Raw genomic sequence first — 19,130 nt, 5'->3', positions numbered from 1 at the left:
TAATATGAATATATAAAGCATATTAAAGGCTGGTGACCTATAATACAAATAAAGCATGTGTTTTTTCTTACTCTTGTCATTTTGAATGCGAATAAATTAAGTATATTGACTTTCCCCAGACCCAACCTGCCACCCCCATTTATCCCAGGGGTTCCAGATTGTTAAATGTACACATATTGGGAATGGTTTGACTTTTCAACAAGAAATATTGACGAAAATACACAGTTTGAAAAGAACCTGTGTTAATGTATTATATAAACACAAAGTATAAAACGCACTATGTGCCTATTGATGAAAGATTGAGGAACACTGGACAAGACCGTTTTCATCGAGAACACTCGAGTTGCCATGCCTGTTTATAATACCTATACGAGATTTTTTAACTGCATATTTTTGTCATTATTTGTTGTTGAAAAGTCAAACCAAACACAATAGGTGTACATTTAACAATCTGGAAACCAAGGGGTAAGCTGGGGTGGGGGGTAGGGTCCTGGGGAAGGTTGGGTGGGGGAATTAATTATACTGCTGCTTTATCCGTGAATTATGCAATATTCTATCTTAATATCCGCAGTATTTTGATAAATTATTAATATTAATAGGATTTCGGTATATCTACACACCGATTTAAACACACTTAACGCTCATGGTTAAACAAACCCTAGTCATTTTTCATATTAATAATGTATTTTGACTGCTGGTGACCTACCAGTACTTCTTTTGCCAAAGCCTTTGCTGCTGTAGCCAACAGCATACCTCGTATTTGTTTGTATTTCGTGGTCACGAAGGCTTTTTATGCATTCTTCAAGTGATCCAAAAAGCACGGTCACATCCTCTGTCATTTTGTAGTGGAACAGTTTTCGGTAACTCGCAAGACAGAGAACGATTTGTGGTACACACATAACTCTTGTCATCTATCGTTCTAACTCTTTACAAATAGGGTCTACGTGAATATCTTGAGCTAAAACTTTGGATTCATAGATGTTAAGTGTAGCAGGGTCCATATGATATAAACAGACTCCCTGAGCCTTTGATTATTTGTGCTATAGTAGCTCTAGAGTCCATATGCACCCAGTGTATGGCGACAATGCGACAGCGCGATAGTACGATGGCGACAATGCGATGGTATGATGTTATAATTTGCTGAAATCTGGCTGAATATATTCCTTCAAGTCTTGGGGCTTCATCAGATGAAAAAATGCGTGTTATCTATGCAAATACACATAAAGAGGAGGCGCGGAATGGGTTTTGAAAATAAATGTTTACATTTTGCATATACCATTACCAAAAAGAACGAAAAGAAACAAACATTTACACGCGTGCATTGTCAGAGATGTTTGCAAAGCTGTCAACTTGAAGTCATGTATAATAGATCCAAATTTAGTTCACATTTATGAAAGTCTACCCATAATTGGAACTGTAGGCAGAGAAAAATTATTATAAATGTTTTGATTACCGGACGTATATTTTTACCTGTATGAATCAATTGCTTTACATTTACAATGATTTTCAAACAATAAAAAAAGATACAAATAAGCTGGAAATTAACTTAGCTTCAGAACGGATATAATTATAAAACCTCTTAGTTCAATGTAAATGATCTACAAAGCATCAGAGTGGGCATAATTCAGCTGTAATAGTGAGCGTTTAAGTTTATAAATGAACTGCACTCATGTCATATCTCGACATCTTTGTACAGCACGATGTCATATTTTTTCATCAACACGTTGAATGTAAAGTCGAATTTTTCCACCAATACGAATTTTTTTAAGAAACCCTGGCGGATATGTTACTCTGGGACATTGGTTAATATAATTGTCGGTGCAAAAACTTTTTCACTGGCATACCTTTGAAGAAATGTGTAAATAAAGTGCTAAATATGAAACAAATCCCTGCATTGTCGACTTTAAATAGCCATATTTCAAGAAATCCTAAATATATAATAACCAGGATTTTTCTAACATACATGGTAATACCTCCTTTGCATACACCAAAATATATTTTAATTCAACAATGCCTTTAAACAATTAAAGAACTGGATTTACTTACCCTACAGAAATTCAACGAAATCTATCGGCAACTTCTCCTAGCACATCCAACTTCTCACAGTATATCGGGTTTCCGGGGGTGATACTCCTCCCTAATACCTATCTTAATGTTTCAAGGCTGGATGCGCCCACTAAACGTGTCATGCATCTGAATGGACCTTAGAGAAAATATTGCACAAGCTCAGATCTGTTTACAGTGTTTTTGTTTTCATTCAAAATTGGGTCTGGTAATCGGCCCCATTCCAAATGGAAACAAGTATATATTTTTCCCAGATGGGAGCTAAAAATTCCCAATGGAAAGTTTCAAAAAAATATTTTTTTTTTTTTAAATTTTAGATCTCAATATTTTGTTCATCTCCCATCAACATAAATTGAACCTTAGTAAATATAATACTAAACACACTTTTATTCTCAATTTTGAAGCATTTTATAGCAAAACAACAACAACACTTATTTTCCAATTTTAGTCAAAAGGCCGCAAATTTACCCAATCCAAAGGGACCTGGCCCCATTCCCAAAACGGTGAATAAAATCACTGGTTTACTGTCAGATTGGCAGATTGTGTAAACCTTTTTGCCATTAAAGGGAAAAATTCCTGAACTCCAACTGGGAATGGAACCAATGTCTCACAAGTGGTAAACAGCCACTCTTACCGCTTGTCTTAAGGGCTAGCTCAGCTGCAAGGCCAGTGTTTTTTTCATTCAAAATCGGGTCTGGTAACAGGACCCATTCCCAATGGGAAAAAGTATATATTTTTCCCAAATGGGAGCTAAAAATTCCCAATGGAAGGTTTCCAAAAAAAAATAATTTATTTTTTTATTTTTTTATTTTATTTTTTTTAGATCTCAATATTTTGTTCATCTCCCATCCATATAAGTTCAACCTTAGTAAATATAATACTGGACACACTTGTCTCCTCAATTTTTAAGCATATTTTAGCAAAACAACAACAACACTAATTTCCCAACTTTAGTCAAAAACAACGCGAATTTTCCCAATCCACAGGGACCCGGCCCCATTCCCAAAACGGTGAAAAAAAACACTGAAGGCTGTTTGAAGTGACCTTATTTTACTACAATACAAACATGTACAGGCCCCCATTATTATGAGTGTTTTTTTTTTTCCCTTTTTCTGGGATGTAGAATTCAACTCATGCAATCGGGATTCAACAATTGGGAAAAGTACTGGTACCAGTGCAATTGGGAAAATTGTGCGCGATAAATCCTGAAATATTATTAGTGTATTCGATTTTTTGTTCCCAAATACTTTAAAATTGATAAATAAATGTTGTCAAGTTGTCAATATTATATTTACTTAGGTTTAGCTGCATAGTGAAACTGACTAAATGTTGCATTTTATTTATGAAAAAAATAAATAAATTTAGAAACCTTTAATTGGGGATTTTTTTTTGACACTAATTGGGAAATTTGTAGTTTTTTTCTAATTGGGAAAGTGCCGTTTTCCGTTTACTTTATAAAAAAAAAAAAAGATTGTTGCAAGTGATTTGCTACAATCCATTAACAAAGTTTATTTGTCGGGAATATCAATTTAACAAATTTGCTTGTTTGTATATGAAAATTTGTCCAAGGGTTGGACCCATTCTTGGGAAATACTTATCTGACCCATTCATAATGTGTTGTGTCCGTCTTATAACAAATAAACAAATTCAATGAAAACATAAAGTGTAATAATGTTGTTTAAAACTTTATAGAATCATGGCTCAGCCAGTGCCAGAGAAGATTTCCTTCCCTGGTGAGGAGGACAACATCCTCAAATACTGGGAACAAATTGATGCCTTCAAAACTTCAATGAAGCTTTCAAAGGGGAAGCCAAGGTAACTCTTGTAACACATTTTATGTGTCTGTGTATAACACAACTCTTTTGGAAGTAATAAAAAGGTATGTTAAGAAAATAATTTAGTTTTATACATCTCGGTCTCTAAGAAAGGTATTAATTTTGTCCATCTTCTTTAACAGTGTTCAAACTGACCTTTTGAATAACTTTTCACATTCATGATTTCAGGTATACGTTTTATGATGGGCCACCATTTGCCACTGGACTTCCGCACTATGGCCATATTCTGGCAGGCACCATCAAGGATGTGATGACGCGATGGGCACATCAGAGTGGCTTTCATGTTGAGAGGAGATTTGGCTGGGATTGTCATGGACTACCTGTGGTATGTTTTAAATATGCTGAGTGTAATGTATCAAGTTGGTATGTGTGTCTTAAATATGCTAAGTGTAATGTATCAAGTTTGTATGTGTGTCTTAAATATGCTAAGTGTAATGTATCAAGTTGGTATGTGTGTCTTAAATATGCGTAGTGTAAGGTATCAAGTTGGTATGTGTGTCTTAAATATGCTAAGTGTAATTTATCAAGTTGGTATGTGTGTCTTAAATATGCTAAGTGTAATGTATCAAGTTGGTATGTGTGTCTTAAATATGCTTAGTGTAATGTATCAAGTTGGCATGTGTGTCTTAAATATGCTAAGTGTAAGGTATCAAGTTGGTATGTTTGTCTTAAATATGGTAAGTGTAAGGTATCAAGTTTGTATGTGTGTCTTAAATATGGTAAGTGTAATGTATCAAGTTGGTATGTGTGTCTTAAATATGCTAAGTGTAATGTATCAAGTTGGTATGTGTGTCTTAAATATGCTAAGTGAAATGTATCAAGTTTGTATGTGTGTCTTAAATATGCTAAGTGTAATGTATCAAGTTGGTATGTGTGTCTTAAATATGCTAAGTGAAATGTATCAAGTTGGTATTATATTCACCTTTTAAGGATATGGCGACTAGATACTAACAGACTTAATTTTGGCAGGTGATAACAATTAATAATGGACCCAAATATAAAATAAACTAGAAATGGCGCTGCAGAGGCCGATGCGTATCCCCACGCCGCATGTTTGACCCAGGGGTAATAGGGCCATGCATAGTTGAGATTGACCGTATTGTGAATCTGTGTTGAAATGAAGAAGTTACGTAAATGGCAATTTTGGGTGGGTGTGGCCTATGTGGGCGGGGCAACCCAGGGTTGGTAATGGGGCTATGCATTGTTGAGATTGAACGTATTGTCATAAGAAGAGTTCAGTATCAATTAGAAGTGAATCAGTGGAGAAATGAAGAAATTATAGTAAAAGGCAATTTTGTGTGGGTGTGGCCTATTTGGGTGGAGCGCCCCAGGGTTGGTAATGGGGCCATGCATAGTTGAGATTGACCGTATTGTCATAAGAGAAGTTTAGTATCAATTAGAAGTGAATCGGTGTAGAAATGAAGAAGTTATAGTAAAACGCAATTTTGGGTGGGTGTGGCCTTTGTGGGTGGGGCGCCTCAGGGTTGGTAATGGGGCCATGCATAGTTGCAATTGGCCATATTGTCATGCATAGTTGAGATTGACCGTATTGTCATAAGAGAATTTCAGTATCAATTTGAAGTGAATCGGTGTAGAAATGAAGAAATTATAGTAAAAGGCAATTTTGGGTGGGTGTGGTCTTTGTGGACGGGGCGCCCCAGGGTTGGTAATGGGGCCATGCATAGTTGTGATTGACTGTATTGTCATAAGAGAGGTTCAGTATCAATTTGAAGTAAATCAGTGCAGAAATGAAGAAGTTAATGTATAATAACATAAAAAATGAGTGAAAATCTCTGACCCGGCCCCGCCCCAACCCCCATAACTTTTGACCCAGGGGTCAGATCAAAATTCCAAATAGTGCAGGGTCGCACATATGCTTATAGCTACCATGTGTGTAAGTTTCAAGGTTCTAGTGCTTATTGCAGGAGGAGATAGTGGCCAGGACGGACAGAGAGACGGACAGACAGACGGATGGCGGAGATAACCACAATATCCCCACGCTTTTCAAAAAGCGTGGGGATAAAAAGTCCTGATGGTTCTTGTCATTAAAATGTCCTGACATTATCATATTGTCAATACAGTTGACAATCTTATGAATGCTGATTACATTACATTTTAATACTGTGAATTTGTTAAGTTGTTTTGAACAAATATGTCATGTATAACAAATTTATGACATGAACTTTTTTTCAAATTTTGACAGTTTTTTTTACATGGAATTTCAATACACTTCCTAATGAATCATCTTAAAGACAGTTACAGCATACAGTCAAGCACAGCTTTTTCAAAATTTTGCACCCAAAAGCAATGCTTTTAAATTTTCAGGAGTATGAAATTGATAAAACCCTTGGCATCAAAGGACCTGAGGATGTGGCCAAGATGGGAATTGACAAGTACAATGCTGAATGCAGAAAGATTGTCATGAGATACTCTTCTGAGTGGAAGGTAGGTCAGAAGGTACTCACCTGGTTGGAATGTAGGTCAGAAGGTACTCATAAGGTTGGAATGAAGGTCAGAAGGAACAAATATGGTTTGAATGTAGGTCATAATGTTCTTATCTGTTTGGAATGTAAGTCAAAAGGGACCCTTCTTACTGAAAGGTAGAGTCATGAGGTACTTATCTGGTTAGAGGGTAGGGTCATGAGATACTTATCTGGTTAGAGGATAGGGTCATGAGGTACTTATCTGTTTTAAGGGTAGGGTTGTGAGGTACTTTTCTGGTTCCAGGGTAGGGTCATGAGGTACTTATCTGGTTAGAGGGTAGGGTCATGTGGTACTTATCTGGTTTGAGGGTAGGGTTGTGAGGTACTTATCTGGTTAGAGGGTAGAGTCATGAGGTACTTATCTGGTTAGAGGGTAGGGTCATGGGGTACTTATCTAGTTAGAGGGTAGGGTCATGAGGTACTTATCTAGTTTGAGGATAGGGTCATGAGGTACTTATCTGTTTTGAGGGTAGGGTTGTGATGTACTTTTCTGGTTCCAGGGTAGGGTCATGAGGTACTTATCTGGTTAGAGGGTAGGGTCATGTGGTACTTATCTGGTTTGAGGGTAGGGTTGTGAGGTACTTATCTGGTTAGAGGGTAGAGTCATGAGGTACTTATCTGGTTAGAGGGTAGGGTCATGGGGTACTTATCTAGTTAGAGGGTAGGGTCATGAGGTACTTATCTGGTTTGAGGGTAGGGTCATGAGGTACTTATCTGGTTAGAGGGTAGGGTCATGAGGTACTTATCTGGTTAGAGGGTAGGGTCATGAGGTACTTGTCGGGTTAGAGGGTAGGGTCATGAGATACTTATCTGGTTTGAGGGTAGGGTCGTGAGGTACTTTTCTGGTTCCAGGATAGGGTCATGAGGTACTTATCTGGTTAGAGGGTAGGGTCATGTGGTACTTATCTGGTTTGAGGGTAGGGTTGTGAGGTACTTATCTGGTTAGAGGGTAGAGTCATGAGGTACTTATCTGGTTAGAGGGTAGAGTCATGAGGTACTTATCTGGTTAGAGGGTAGGGTCATGTGGTACTTATCTGGTTTGAGGGTAGGGTCGTGAGGTACTTTTTTGGTTCCAGGGTAGGTTCATGAGGTTCTTATCCGGTTATAGTGTATGGTCATGTGGTACTTATCTGATGAAAGGAAGGATCATGAGGTTCTTTTTTGTTAGAGGGTAGGGTCATGAGGTACTTATCTGGTTAGAGGGTAGGGTCAAGAGGTACTTATCTGGTTAGAGGGTAGGGTCATGAGGTACTTATCTGGTTAGAGGGTAGGGTCATGAGGTACTTGTCGGGTTAGAGGGTAGGGTCATGAGATACTTATCTGGTTTGAGGGTAGGGTCGTGAGGTACTTTTCTGGTTCCAGGGTAGGGTCATGAGGTACTTATCTGGTTAGAGGGTAGGGTCCTGAGGTACTTATCTGGTTAGAGGGTAGGGTCATGAGGTACTTATCTGGTTAGAGGGTAGGGTCGTGAGGTACTCATCTGGTTAGAGGGTAGGGTCATGGGGTACTTATCTGGTTAGAGGGTAGGGTCATCATCATGGGGTACTTATCTGGTTACAGGGTAGAGTTTATGAGGTACTTATCTGGTTAGAGGGTAGAGTCTAAGAAGTACTTATCTAATTAGAGGGTAGAGTCTAAAAGGTACTTATCTGGTTAGAGGGTAGGGTCTCAGAGGTACACTTATATGGTTAAAAGGTAGGGTTAAGAAATGCTTTGTGAATTGAAGGTTTGGTCATGAGATACTCTTTTGATGAGAAGTTAGGGTAAGGGATACTTCTTTGATTATATTTTATTCACATCAAATTGAAACTTTGAAACATTTCACTTTGACTTGTACATGTACTTTCAGCAAGTTGTCACAAGACTGGGGCGTTGGATTGACTTTGACAATGACTACAAGACAATGTACCCCTGGTTCATGGAGTCCATCTGGTGGGTGTTCAAGGAGCTCTACAATAAGGGCCTCGTATACAGGGGCTTCAAGGTGGGTGCACTTGAACATATATTTTCAATAGTCCAAGGATGCATATTATGATTTTGCAAGCAAACTGTATGTGTCAAAAGTCAGAATACTTAAAAAAAATGTATAAATAATTTGTGTTGAGCCTGCCCGCAGAACGCTTGATATAGCTGTCAAAAGTGTTAAGTGTATGTGCATTCGTTATTGTGTGAATGCATCCAAGATTTTTGTGACAGTAACTTTGTCATTACTTGTTCTATTTTAAAATAACTAAGCACACTAGTTCACCATTATTAAATCACATGATGTCACGTGTAACAATCTGCTCCCTACCTCAAAGGTCAAGGTCACATATAAAGGTCAAGTGTCGATTTTGTCATTAAACCCTAGTCTGGACTGTTATTTGTCATTCATCATGCAATTTTAAAACTAGCTTTCCATGACTTAATTGCTTTCAAAAAACATTTTGGAAAACAAAGGACGATTTGTCCAACATGTTTCTGTGTTATGACAGGCATCTGGTTTACTTATTTTCCTGATCTGAAACAAAATGCTGATACAGATACATATAAAAGACTAGAAATGGAGCGGCAGAGGCCGACGCGTATCCCCACGCCACATGTTTGACCCAGGGGTGCCCCAGGGTTGGTGATGGGGCCATGCATGGTTGAGATTGACCATATTGTCATAAGAGAAGTTCAGTATCAATTACGAGTGAATCGGTGTAGAAATGAAGAAATTATAGTAAAAGACAATTTTGGATGGGTGTGGCCTATTATGGGCGGGGCGCCCCAGGGTTGGTAATGGGGCCATACATAGTTTAGATTGACCGTATTGTCATAAGAGATGTTCAGTATCAATTTGAAGTAAATCGGTGTAGAAATGAAGAAATTATAGTAAAAGGCAATTTTGGGTGGGCTGGCCTATGTGGGCGGGGCGCCCCAGGGTTGGTAATGGCGTCACGCATAGTTGAGATTGACTGTATTGTCATAAAAGAGGTTCAGTATAAATTTGAAGTGAATCGGTGTAGAAATGAAGACATTATAGTTAAAGGCAATTTTGGGTGGGCGTGGCCTATGTGGGCGGGGTGCCCGAGGGTTGGTAAAGGGGCCATGCATAGTTGAGATTAACTGTATTGTCATAAGAGAGGTTCAGTATCAATTTGAAGTGAATCGGTGTAGAAATGAAGAAATTATAGTAAAGGCAATTTTGGGTGGGCATGGCCTATGTGGGCGGGGCGCCCCAGGGTTGGTTATGGCCATGCATAGCTGAGATTGACCGTATTGTCATAAGAGAGGTTCAGTATCAATTTGAATTTAATCGGTGCAGAAATAAAGAAATTATAGTAAAAGGCAATTTTGGATGGGCGTGGCCTATGTGGGCGGGGTGCCCTAGGGTTGGTAATGAGGTCATGCATAGCTGAGATTAACCGTATTGTCATAAGAGAGGTTCAGTATCAATTTGAAGTGAATCTGTGTAAAAATGAACAAATTATAGTAAAAGGCAATTTTGGGTGGGCGTGGCCTATGTGGTCGGGGCGCCCCAGGGTTGGTAATGGGGCAATGCATAGTTGAGATTGACCGTATTGTCATAAGAGAGGCTCAGTATCAATTTGAAGTAAATCGGTGCAGAAATGAAGAAGTTAATGTAAAATAACATAAAAAAATGAGTGAAAATCTCTGACCCGTCCCCGCCCCAACCCCCATAACTTTTGACCCAGGGGTAAGATCAAAATTCCGTCACTGTCACCGTGGCACATATGCTCATAGCTACCATGTATGTAAGTTTCAAGGTTCTAGTGCTAATAGTGTAGGAGGAGCAGGTGGCCAGGACGGACGGACGGACAGACGCACATAGCCACAATATCCCAACTTTTTCTCCGAAAAACGTGGGGATAAAAATTGATTACATGGAATGTAATGAAACATCAATTATAATGATGTATACCCTGAAAATGTATACAATTTCTTGCAGGTTATGCCTTTCTCCACAGCTTGTAACACTCCACTTTCGAATTTTGAGTCTGGACAGAATTACAAGGACGTTGTTGACCCTGCAGGTGGGTGACAATGCTAGTTATCATATTTTCTTGACTAAAAGTTGTCACGTTAGATATTAAAAGATTTTTCCCAAACTTACCTTTTTTCACATTTTCGCCATGTATAAGATGCTAACAGAATAAAGGACGCGCATAAATGCTGTAAGTATTGAAATACTTGTTTGACCATGTTTGTAACAAATTTGTATCACAAAGCAGACCAGCATCCTTAACCCTTTCAGTGCGGGAACCGAATTTTAAAGGCCTTTGCAAACAGTTTGGATCCAGATGAGACGCCACAGAACGTGGCGTCTCATCAGGATCCAAACTGTTTGCTATTCTGATAGTATTCTTTGAAAAAAAATCGAAGAAAATGCTAATTTTAGAAATTCAGCAGACGACATTTTAGCAGACGACAAATTTCCCAGCATGCAAGGGTTAATTTGTTATTCCTTTATAAATGATGCATGTTTTCTTAGGTGTTTTCTCATTAATTGTGATGTTTTGGACAATCTGTTACATGACAATCGTAAAATAAAATGAATCTTATCTAGTGTTGTTATGTTGAGAATTAATTTAAAAATAAAATATTGTATTGTTCACGGTAAAACGAGTTCGCCAGAAACTTATTTTGGTGTAAAATAAAATAAAATAGTTTTGTGAGAACAGCACAACAAAACAAATAAATTGTTATCCGAATGTATGCAGTTCTAACATAAAATTTATTTTTGATTCATGAATAAGAGTGACCAGAATTTAAGAAGCAGGCAAATGTTATCAGGAAAAACATTGTTACTTGTAGTCTATGAAAATGCGGTAATTTTTCAGTGGATACATCTCAATCTCGAGCAGTGGTGTAAGAGATGCTATGTGATTCTTGATATGGAGTCATAATTTGGAATATAAACAAGGCTTTAGATAAAGTTAGATAGTATTTTACTCCCAATTTTTGTCGGTGTATTACCAAATTTGAAGTATCCAAACTCCCAAAAAGAGATAAGAATGCCAACATCCATCACTAAGTTTTGTCTTTAGAACATTTCACCTTAGTGGTCCCTGGTGCAAGTCCTTATTATTTTAATTAGTCAAGTTTGCAAATGGTATAAACAAACAAGAAGTAAAAAAAAAACAGGACTAAAGCAAATAAACTACTTACAGATGATACATGGTATACAATATATATTAACCCTTTCAGTGCGGGTACCGAATTTTAAAGGCCTTTGCAAACAGTTTGGATCCAGATGAGATGCCACAGAACGTGGCGTCTCATCAGGATCCAAACTGTTTGCTATTCTGATAGTATTCTAATAGAAGAAAATGCTAATTTTAGAAATTCAGCAGACAACATTGTAGCAGACGACAAAATTTCCAGCATGCAAAGGGTTAAATGATGTAATGTGCATGTTTATGTCGCTGTATGAACAGAACTTTTATAATAATTATAAGTATATTGTCTGTCCAGAAGGCGCTATTTTGTGTGAGTGATGACTCAGTTCTTGTTGTGTTTATCAGCATGTTTAAGAAGAAAAGTGGTGTAAGAAATTCTGCTTGTATTGCTGATACAGTAAAAATATCCTGTTTGTATCTTGCAGTGATAATAAGTTTCCCCTTGGATGAGAACCCCAGTGTGAGTCTGATAGGCTGGACCACAACTCCCTGGACATTGCCAAGCAACCTGGCCCTGTGTGTGAACCCCGATATGGACTACGTGGAGGTCAAAGGTAATGCCTTTTCATTATAAAATACACACATAACAAAACATGGGTCTTATTAATATTGTAAAAAAATTAAAACAGTACTAGGATAGTTTTTGCTTTGATTGACAAAACTTTAGGTGGTTTATCGCACTTGTTTACATGTATGTGTGTATTTGGTTGGAAAATGCATACAACTTGAAACAAAAGACATAATATGCTAATAAAATCAAATAATTACATTTGTGGTATTTTCCTTCATATTTATGACCAGTGTTTTCATGGATGTTACATTTAAAACATGCTTACTGAATGGAGTGCCTAAAGCAGCCATAAAAACCATCAGAATACAGGATTTGATAACCTCATTTTAAAAATGTTCATGGAGAGGAGAAGCATGTCCCCTGAGCCCTCTAGTAGGCCCTTTTTAATTTAAATATGGCTTCATCGAAGAATTCTTATTGATAACCCTGAACTTGTTGTGCAGTAATGCTTGTTGAACAGTTATAAACAAAACATTGCCAAAGTGCTTGTCAATTTTAGTTGTACGCAGATTTGGCCGGATATGCTACACTAAAAATGGATTTTTAAAATAAAACTTTAATTGATGATGTTTAGCCTGTCAAAATATGGCCAATGCCCACTGATTCAAGTGTAGGGGAGTTCACATTTACTGGCATAATGTGTAATAAGTCAGGGGTTTTTCTGCCATGTAAAAAAGGCCGTAAAACGGACTCGATCCCAAAGCAAAGGACCCGATCCCAAACCGAAAATAAATAAATTCCTAATTGCAAAAAAAGAAGTGTCATATGACTTATATTATTAGACTCTGTATCTCAATTTTATTTTGTAAACAACCTACAAAATATATGGTTATTTATATGATTTTTATCCAAAATGGCCAGGAAAAGACCTGTTGTGTCAATATTTGTTGATAAAAAATTCCCAATTTGGTCCTTTTTGTCGCTAAAAAATCCCCAAATTTGCCACTTTTATCAATTAAAAAATCCCAGTTTGACCAGACTCCTTTTCCCAAAATGGCTTGAAAAAACCCTGTAAGTATTGATGTAAACATGTTCACTACAATGTTCATACTGTAAAGTGAATGTTGCCTTTTGCAGACAAGGCCACAGAGAAGGTATATATCATGATGGAGGCCCGTCTGTCCGCGCTGTTCAAATCTGAGGAGGAGTACACCATCCTAGCTAGGTAGGTTATTTGTACACGATCTGCGCTCTGGGAAACCAGGGCTTAATGCACGTGCATCAAGTGTAATACAAGAATAGCCTATGCATTACGCACATGCTAATCAGGGACAAGATGTTTTGCTTTTATGGTAAATTTTGTTAAAAGGTAGTTACCGCTTATTAAAAAAATTAGTGGGAAAGTGTTGTCCCAGATTAACTGTTGTGGACTGCATAGGCTTTTCTGGGATGACACTTTATGCATATGCATTAACCCTTTCCCACTTGGAAGCAAAGTGAAAATTGATATGTGCAAACAGCATAAAACCAGAACAGCCTGCGAGTAACTCGCAGTCTGTTCAGGTTTTATTCTGTTTGCTGCTCATCAGTATCTAAGGGTTGGAAATGAAGCCTTTAAAACTAGAATCTAGTAAGAAAGGTCTTCAATTACATTAAACTTTCTGTGGGACTACAAATGCGTGAAAATAGGTATCTAAGTGGTAAAGGGTTAAACTTCGAGTTCCCAGAGCATGGTTGCTCATATATAAGCTGTATATAGAGATTTTAATGACATATTCTCTAAATAGCCTTTGCGTGAATATTTAATGTAATTGTTGAAATGAATATATAGACTGTGGACTGTATCCATTGTGAAATTAATTATGATGTATGAAAGTGTATACCTCTCAAATAAATTGACAAACTACTATATAAAGATTGGAAAATGTGTTCAAAATTTCCCTTGCTTAGACAGACTGGTGTAGAGCAGGGACCGTCACTGTGGTTGCCATAGTAATAAGGTGTCATGACCTCAAGATATTGTTCTTATTCCTTATCTACAGGTTCAAAGGTCAGACACTGGAAGGGAAGACATATCAGCCGCTGTTCAACTACTTCATTCATGTAAGTTTGTAAAATATAAAGGCATGTAGATGCATGTATATTTGATGATGGTCACACATTTACATTTTTGTGTAAATGAAATCCATGGAAAGTTACATATGAGGTTCAACCATTTCCTTTTTTTTACAAAACATTACATGATTTTGTTTATTAAAGTTTGAAACTCTTGATAGTTGATACATAATTTGAGTTGAAGCTGTTACTGCTAAAGCCACATTGTTTTCCTGTCATACATTCCAAGTGAGATCCAGAATTAATTTTCTAGGACTTGCTTTACATATTAATTTCTCATTATTTATTAATCCACAGTTTTTTTTCCGCCATTTACACATTTTAATAAAAATGATGTTTGTTAAGCTTGTTAAACTCTCGCCTAGCAATTGAGAACATTGTTAATTTTTATTATAGATTTCGTTTTAACAACACTCAAATGGGAAAATATAATTACGTTGAAAATAAGAGCAATTAAAACTATTAACGGAGTTTTAAAAAAATCTATAATAGACGGTTTTGGTATCATATAAGTCTTGCTCTGTGGAAAGGGGGTTTAATGCATAATAATGTGTTGTCCAACATAAGCCTTTGCAGTCCCCTCAAGCCAATCAGTTACGACACTCTCCTTTAAACTTATTTTTTGCTTACAAGAAACTTTCTTTAAACAAAAAAAATCATAAAAGGGGAAAGTGTCATCCCTGATAAGCCTGTGTAGAGTGCACAGGCTTATCTTGGAAGACACTTTAAGCACATGCATTTAACCCTCCCTTTTCACAGAGCGAGGCTCATATCCTATTATTTACATAATTTCCTCAGCTGAAGGCTAAGACGGGTGCATTCCGCGTGCTGTGTGACCGGTATGTGACGTCTGAGAGCGGTACAGGGGTGGTACACCAGGCGCCATACTTCGGTGAGGATGATCAGCGAGTGTGCACCAAGTACGGGATCATCACCAAGGACATGGAGATGGTGTGTCCCGTCGACTCCACCGGGAAATTTACCTCCCCTGTGAAGGAGTTTGAAGGGCAGCACATCAAGGTGATGAAGCGATTTCTTGTATTATCGGGCATTGTTTTTTAAATATATTTAGCCTGCAGTTCCCTTTAAGATAATTTTTTAAATTATGGCAACGTTTTGTGATTGGTGATTTGGTCAACAGTTGCTTACTGGACTGTTGTATAAGAACAAGATCTTTAACCTGAGCTTTATGAAATTCTAATTGGATATAGAATTAGCAGGCAAGTTGATAACTCAACTGTACGTCTCTTTAGAAAAGAATGGTCCTTAAAGTCATTAAAATTAAACTTCAAGTATGCCCCATTAAAAATTGAGGCAAAGTATACTTACACAAGCAGCAAACAAGTGGGCATCATTGAGGATAATAATATCTGATAACTATTTAAAATAGGTTAAATGGGTCATTATGAAACTTCGTGATCATTTTTGTGGCCATGATGTCTGAGCGAGCAAAGTTCAATTACTAGCCAGATGGCATGAACTCAAATAATTGTAATAGTATCTTCTTCAAACTTGGGAACACTGTTAATGGGCATTATCTCAACCAAGATCAATAACCTGCGAGATCACCTGCTGCACTTCAGAATTAAAGCCCTTGAATCTAGCGCAGAGTTAAGTAGGGGCTCAGGTCACGGTCAAGATAACTGTTACTAAAAATTTAAAAAAATTGGTTTCTGCATCATTACTTCAGTATTTGTGATGAGGTATTGCATTCAAATTGTGTGTGTAACTTAAATAGAGAACTAGCTTGGGATAACATTTCGGGCTAGTCAGATTAAGGTTACTTAAATAGAGAGAACAAAATCTGCTAAAAAAGTTTTGATTGAGGTATTGTGCTGAAATTGTGTGTGTAGGTTGCTTACTTTTAGACCTAGCCTGTGATTGCACATGAGCCAGTCAGATGAAGGTCGAAATGAAAAAAGTATCTGCTCAATTAATTGAGTCTGAAATGATGTATTATGCGTAAATTGTGTATGTTGATAGCATACATGTATTCCTAGCTTTTCTTGTGGAGAAGTTTGGGTGAAGGTCACTGTTAAGATAAATTGAATGTTATGGGGGAATATGCAGAATAAATATGTGCCTTGATCGCATACAACATCAACCTTGCTTTTATTTTGCGCTGGAATTTTTTGTGGAGGTAGCTTACGTTCGGGATTTATCTTAACACAGAAAAGCATGGATGCCCTCCCCTATCCTTCCAATAAATATGTGGCCCTGCTTCCATTGGTGTTCATTTTTTATTTGTCAATGATCTTGTTATTGCAGAAAAATCAACAGTGTTTTGATTGGCTATTTAATGTTTTAAAGAGTAGCATACAGTATTACTTGATATAAACATCGAATTATCGAAAGAACATTCCTTATGGCGAAATGTTGAATTGATTTTTGTCCCCTACCGGTTTCAACGGAGGGGACTTATGGTTTCCGCTCTGTGCGTCTGTGAGTCTCGTCTGTCTGTCTGTATGTCTGTCACAATTTTCTGGATCCTGCGATAACTTTAAAAGTTCTTCATATTTTTTCATGAAACTTGAAACATGAATAGATGGCAATATGGACATTATGCACGTCATTTCATTTTGTTCCTAAGTCAAAAATTCTGGTTGCTATGGCAACAATTAGACTAGAAATACTGCTGAAAATGGTAGTTTTCTGGATCCTGCGATAACTTTAAAAGTTCTTCATATTTTTTCATGAAACTTGAAACATGGATAGATGGCAATATCGACATTATGCACGTCATTTCATTTTGTTCCTGCATCTAAAATTCTGGTTGCTATGGAAACAAATTTAAAAATAATAAAAAAATTCTGACAATGGTGGAGCCGGTAGGGGACATATATTACTTGGCAATAGTCTTGTTTAATATTAGTATTTGAGTATAAATTCCTAACAATGTGCAAAGTTTATCTTAGGACGAATTTTAGCCAAAGAGGTTTATCTGTCCCTTTTCAGCCCCCTTCCCCTGCCTTTTTTGAGCCTGTTTAAATTACTAACTAACTGCATCTACGTTTTTATACCCCCACAAACGAAGTTTAGGGGGGTATATAGGAGTGAGCTTGTCGGTCTGTTGGTCCGTATTAAGTGTCCGCTCTCTAATTCAAGTTGTTTTCATCCGATCTTCACCAAACTTGGTCAGATGTTGAATCTAGATGATCTTAAGGCCAAGTTCGAATATGGGTCATGCCGGTTTTTTAACATTCAGCATGTTGTCCGCTCTGTTATTCAAGTATTTTTCATCTGATCTTCACCAAACTGTGTCAGAAGTTTTTTCTAGATGATCTTAAGTCCAAGTTCGAACATGGGCCATGCCAGATCAAAAACTAGGTCATGGGGTCACGTAGTACATTTTACACATTCAGCATCGTGTCCTCTCTCTAATTCAAGTAGTTTACATCCGATCTTCACCAAACTTGGTCAGAAGTTGTATCTAGATGATGTGTAGGCCAAGTTCGAACATTAGCCATGCCGGGTCAAAAACTAGGTCACAGGGTCACTTAGTGCGTTTTAAACATTGAGCATGGTGTCTGGTGTTTTTTGTTAAGACAACATGCAAAATATTCTGTGTCAATGCGGCATGTGGGGGTATTAGTCACGTCTGTGACAAAGCTCTAGTTTTAATTTAATTAGATTAACATGTATTAATTAATATTAATATGCCATGTTTCTTTTTGTCTCCACCATCTTGAAAAAAAATAATAAAATACATCCTCCATAGATCAAGGTTACCGAGACCTTAAAATGGGAATAATGTGTGACAAGTTGGCACTCTTGTTATGCTCCCCCGAAATTTATTTTGGGGGGAGCATATAGTCCCCGCTTCGTCTGTCGGTGCGTGTGTGTGTGTGCGTCTGTCCGTCCGTGCACAATTTTTGTCCGGGCTATTTCTCAGCAACTAATGGCCGGAATTCAATGAAACTTTATTGGAAGCTTCACTACCAACAGGAGATGTGCATAATATCAGCGGGTTCTGGTCGGATGATTTTTCACAGAGTTATGGCCCTTTGAAATTTTCCATTAACTGTACATAAAATAGTGCAATTCTTGTCCGGGCTATTTCTCAGCAACTAATGACCAGAATTCAATGAAACTTTATGGGAAGCTTCACTACCAAGAGGACATGTGCATATTATCAGCCTGTTCTGGTCGGATGATTTTTCACTGAGTTATGGCCCTTTGAAATTTTCCATTAACTGTACATGTAGTGCAATTCTTGTCCGGGCTATTTCTCAGCAACTAATGACCGGAATTCAATGAAACTTTATGGGAAGCTTCACTACCAAAAGGAGATGTGCATATTATCAGCCGGTTCTGGTTGGATGATTTTTCACAGAGTTATGGCCCTTTGAAATTTTCCATTAACTGTACATATAGTGCAATTCTTGTCCGGGCTATTTCTCAGCATCTAATGACCGGAATTCAATGAAACTTTATGGGAAGCTTCACTACCAAGAGGACATGTGCATATTATCAGCCGATTCTGGTCGGATGATTTTTCACAGAGTTATGGCCCTTTGAAATATTCCATTAACTGTACATATAGTGCAATTCTTGTCCAGGCTATTTCTCAGCAACTAATGACCGGAATTCAATGAAACTTTATGGGAAGCTTCACTACCAAAAGGAGATGTGCATATTATAAGCCGATTCTGGTCGGATGATTTTTATGCCCCCGGTAGGGTGGCATATAGCAGTTGAACTGTCCGTCAGTCAGTATGTCAGTCTGTCCGTCCGTCCGAAAAAAACCTTTTACATTGGCCATAACTTTTTCAATATTCAAGATAGCAACTTGATATTTGGCATGCATGTGCATCTCATGAAGCTGCACATTTTGAGAGGTGGAAGTTTAAGGTCAAGGTCATCCTTCAAGGTCAAAGGTCAAAAAAAAAAAGAAAAAAAAAAATTCAAAGCGGCGTACTCATGAAGCTGCACATTTTGAGTGGTGGAAGTTTAGGGT

General features: G+C 37.5%; 1 protein-coding gene across 5 annotated transcripts in view; it reads left to right on the top strand.

The window, feature by feature from the left end:
- The window catches only part of LOC127879630 (isoleucine--tRNA ligase, cytoplasmic-like), a 56,216-nt gene that overhangs the window by 12,461 nt on the left and 24,625 nt on the right, over nucleotides 1-19,130 (top strand). For 4 of the 5 annotated variants that reach the window (XM_052426613.1, XM_052426630.1, XM_052426621.1 and 1 more), the window contains 9 exons: nucleotides 3,757-3,879; nucleotides 4,068-4,224; nucleotides 6,225-6,344; nucleotides 8,232-8,366; nucleotides 10,317-10,401; nucleotides 11,973-12,101; nucleotides 13,196-13,279; nucleotides 14,097-14,161; nucleotides 14,972-15,193. In XM_052426613.1, the coding sequence (XP_052282573.1) occupies nucleotides 3,757-3,879; nucleotides 4,068-4,224; nucleotides 6,225-6,344; nucleotides 8,232-8,366; nucleotides 10,317-10,401; nucleotides 11,973-12,101; nucleotides 13,196-13,279; nucleotides 14,097-14,161; nucleotides 14,972-15,193 (1,120 nt within the window). Of the gene's footprint in view, nucleotides 1-3,756; nucleotides 3,880-4,067; nucleotides 4,225-6,224; nucleotides 6,345-8,231; nucleotides 8,367-10,316; nucleotides 10,402-11,972; nucleotides 12,102-13,195; nucleotides 13,284-14,096; nucleotides 14,162-14,971; nucleotides 15,194-19,130 lie in introns of all 5 variants that reach the window. The other variant, XM_052426603.1, reaches the window with a different exon arrangement.

This window comes from Dreissena polymorpha, chromosome 1 (genome assembly GCF_020536995.1).
Source record: "Dreissena polymorpha isolate Duluth1 chromosome 1, UMN_Dpol_1.0, whole genome shotgun sequence".
In the NCBI taxonomy this organism is placed as follows: domain Eukaryota; kingdom Metazoa; phylum Mollusca; class Bivalvia; order Myida; family Dreissenidae; genus Dreissena; species Dreissena polymorpha.
The sequence above is the reverse complement of the archived record's forward strand: the minus strand, read 5'-3'. Positions and strand labels throughout refer to the sequence as shown.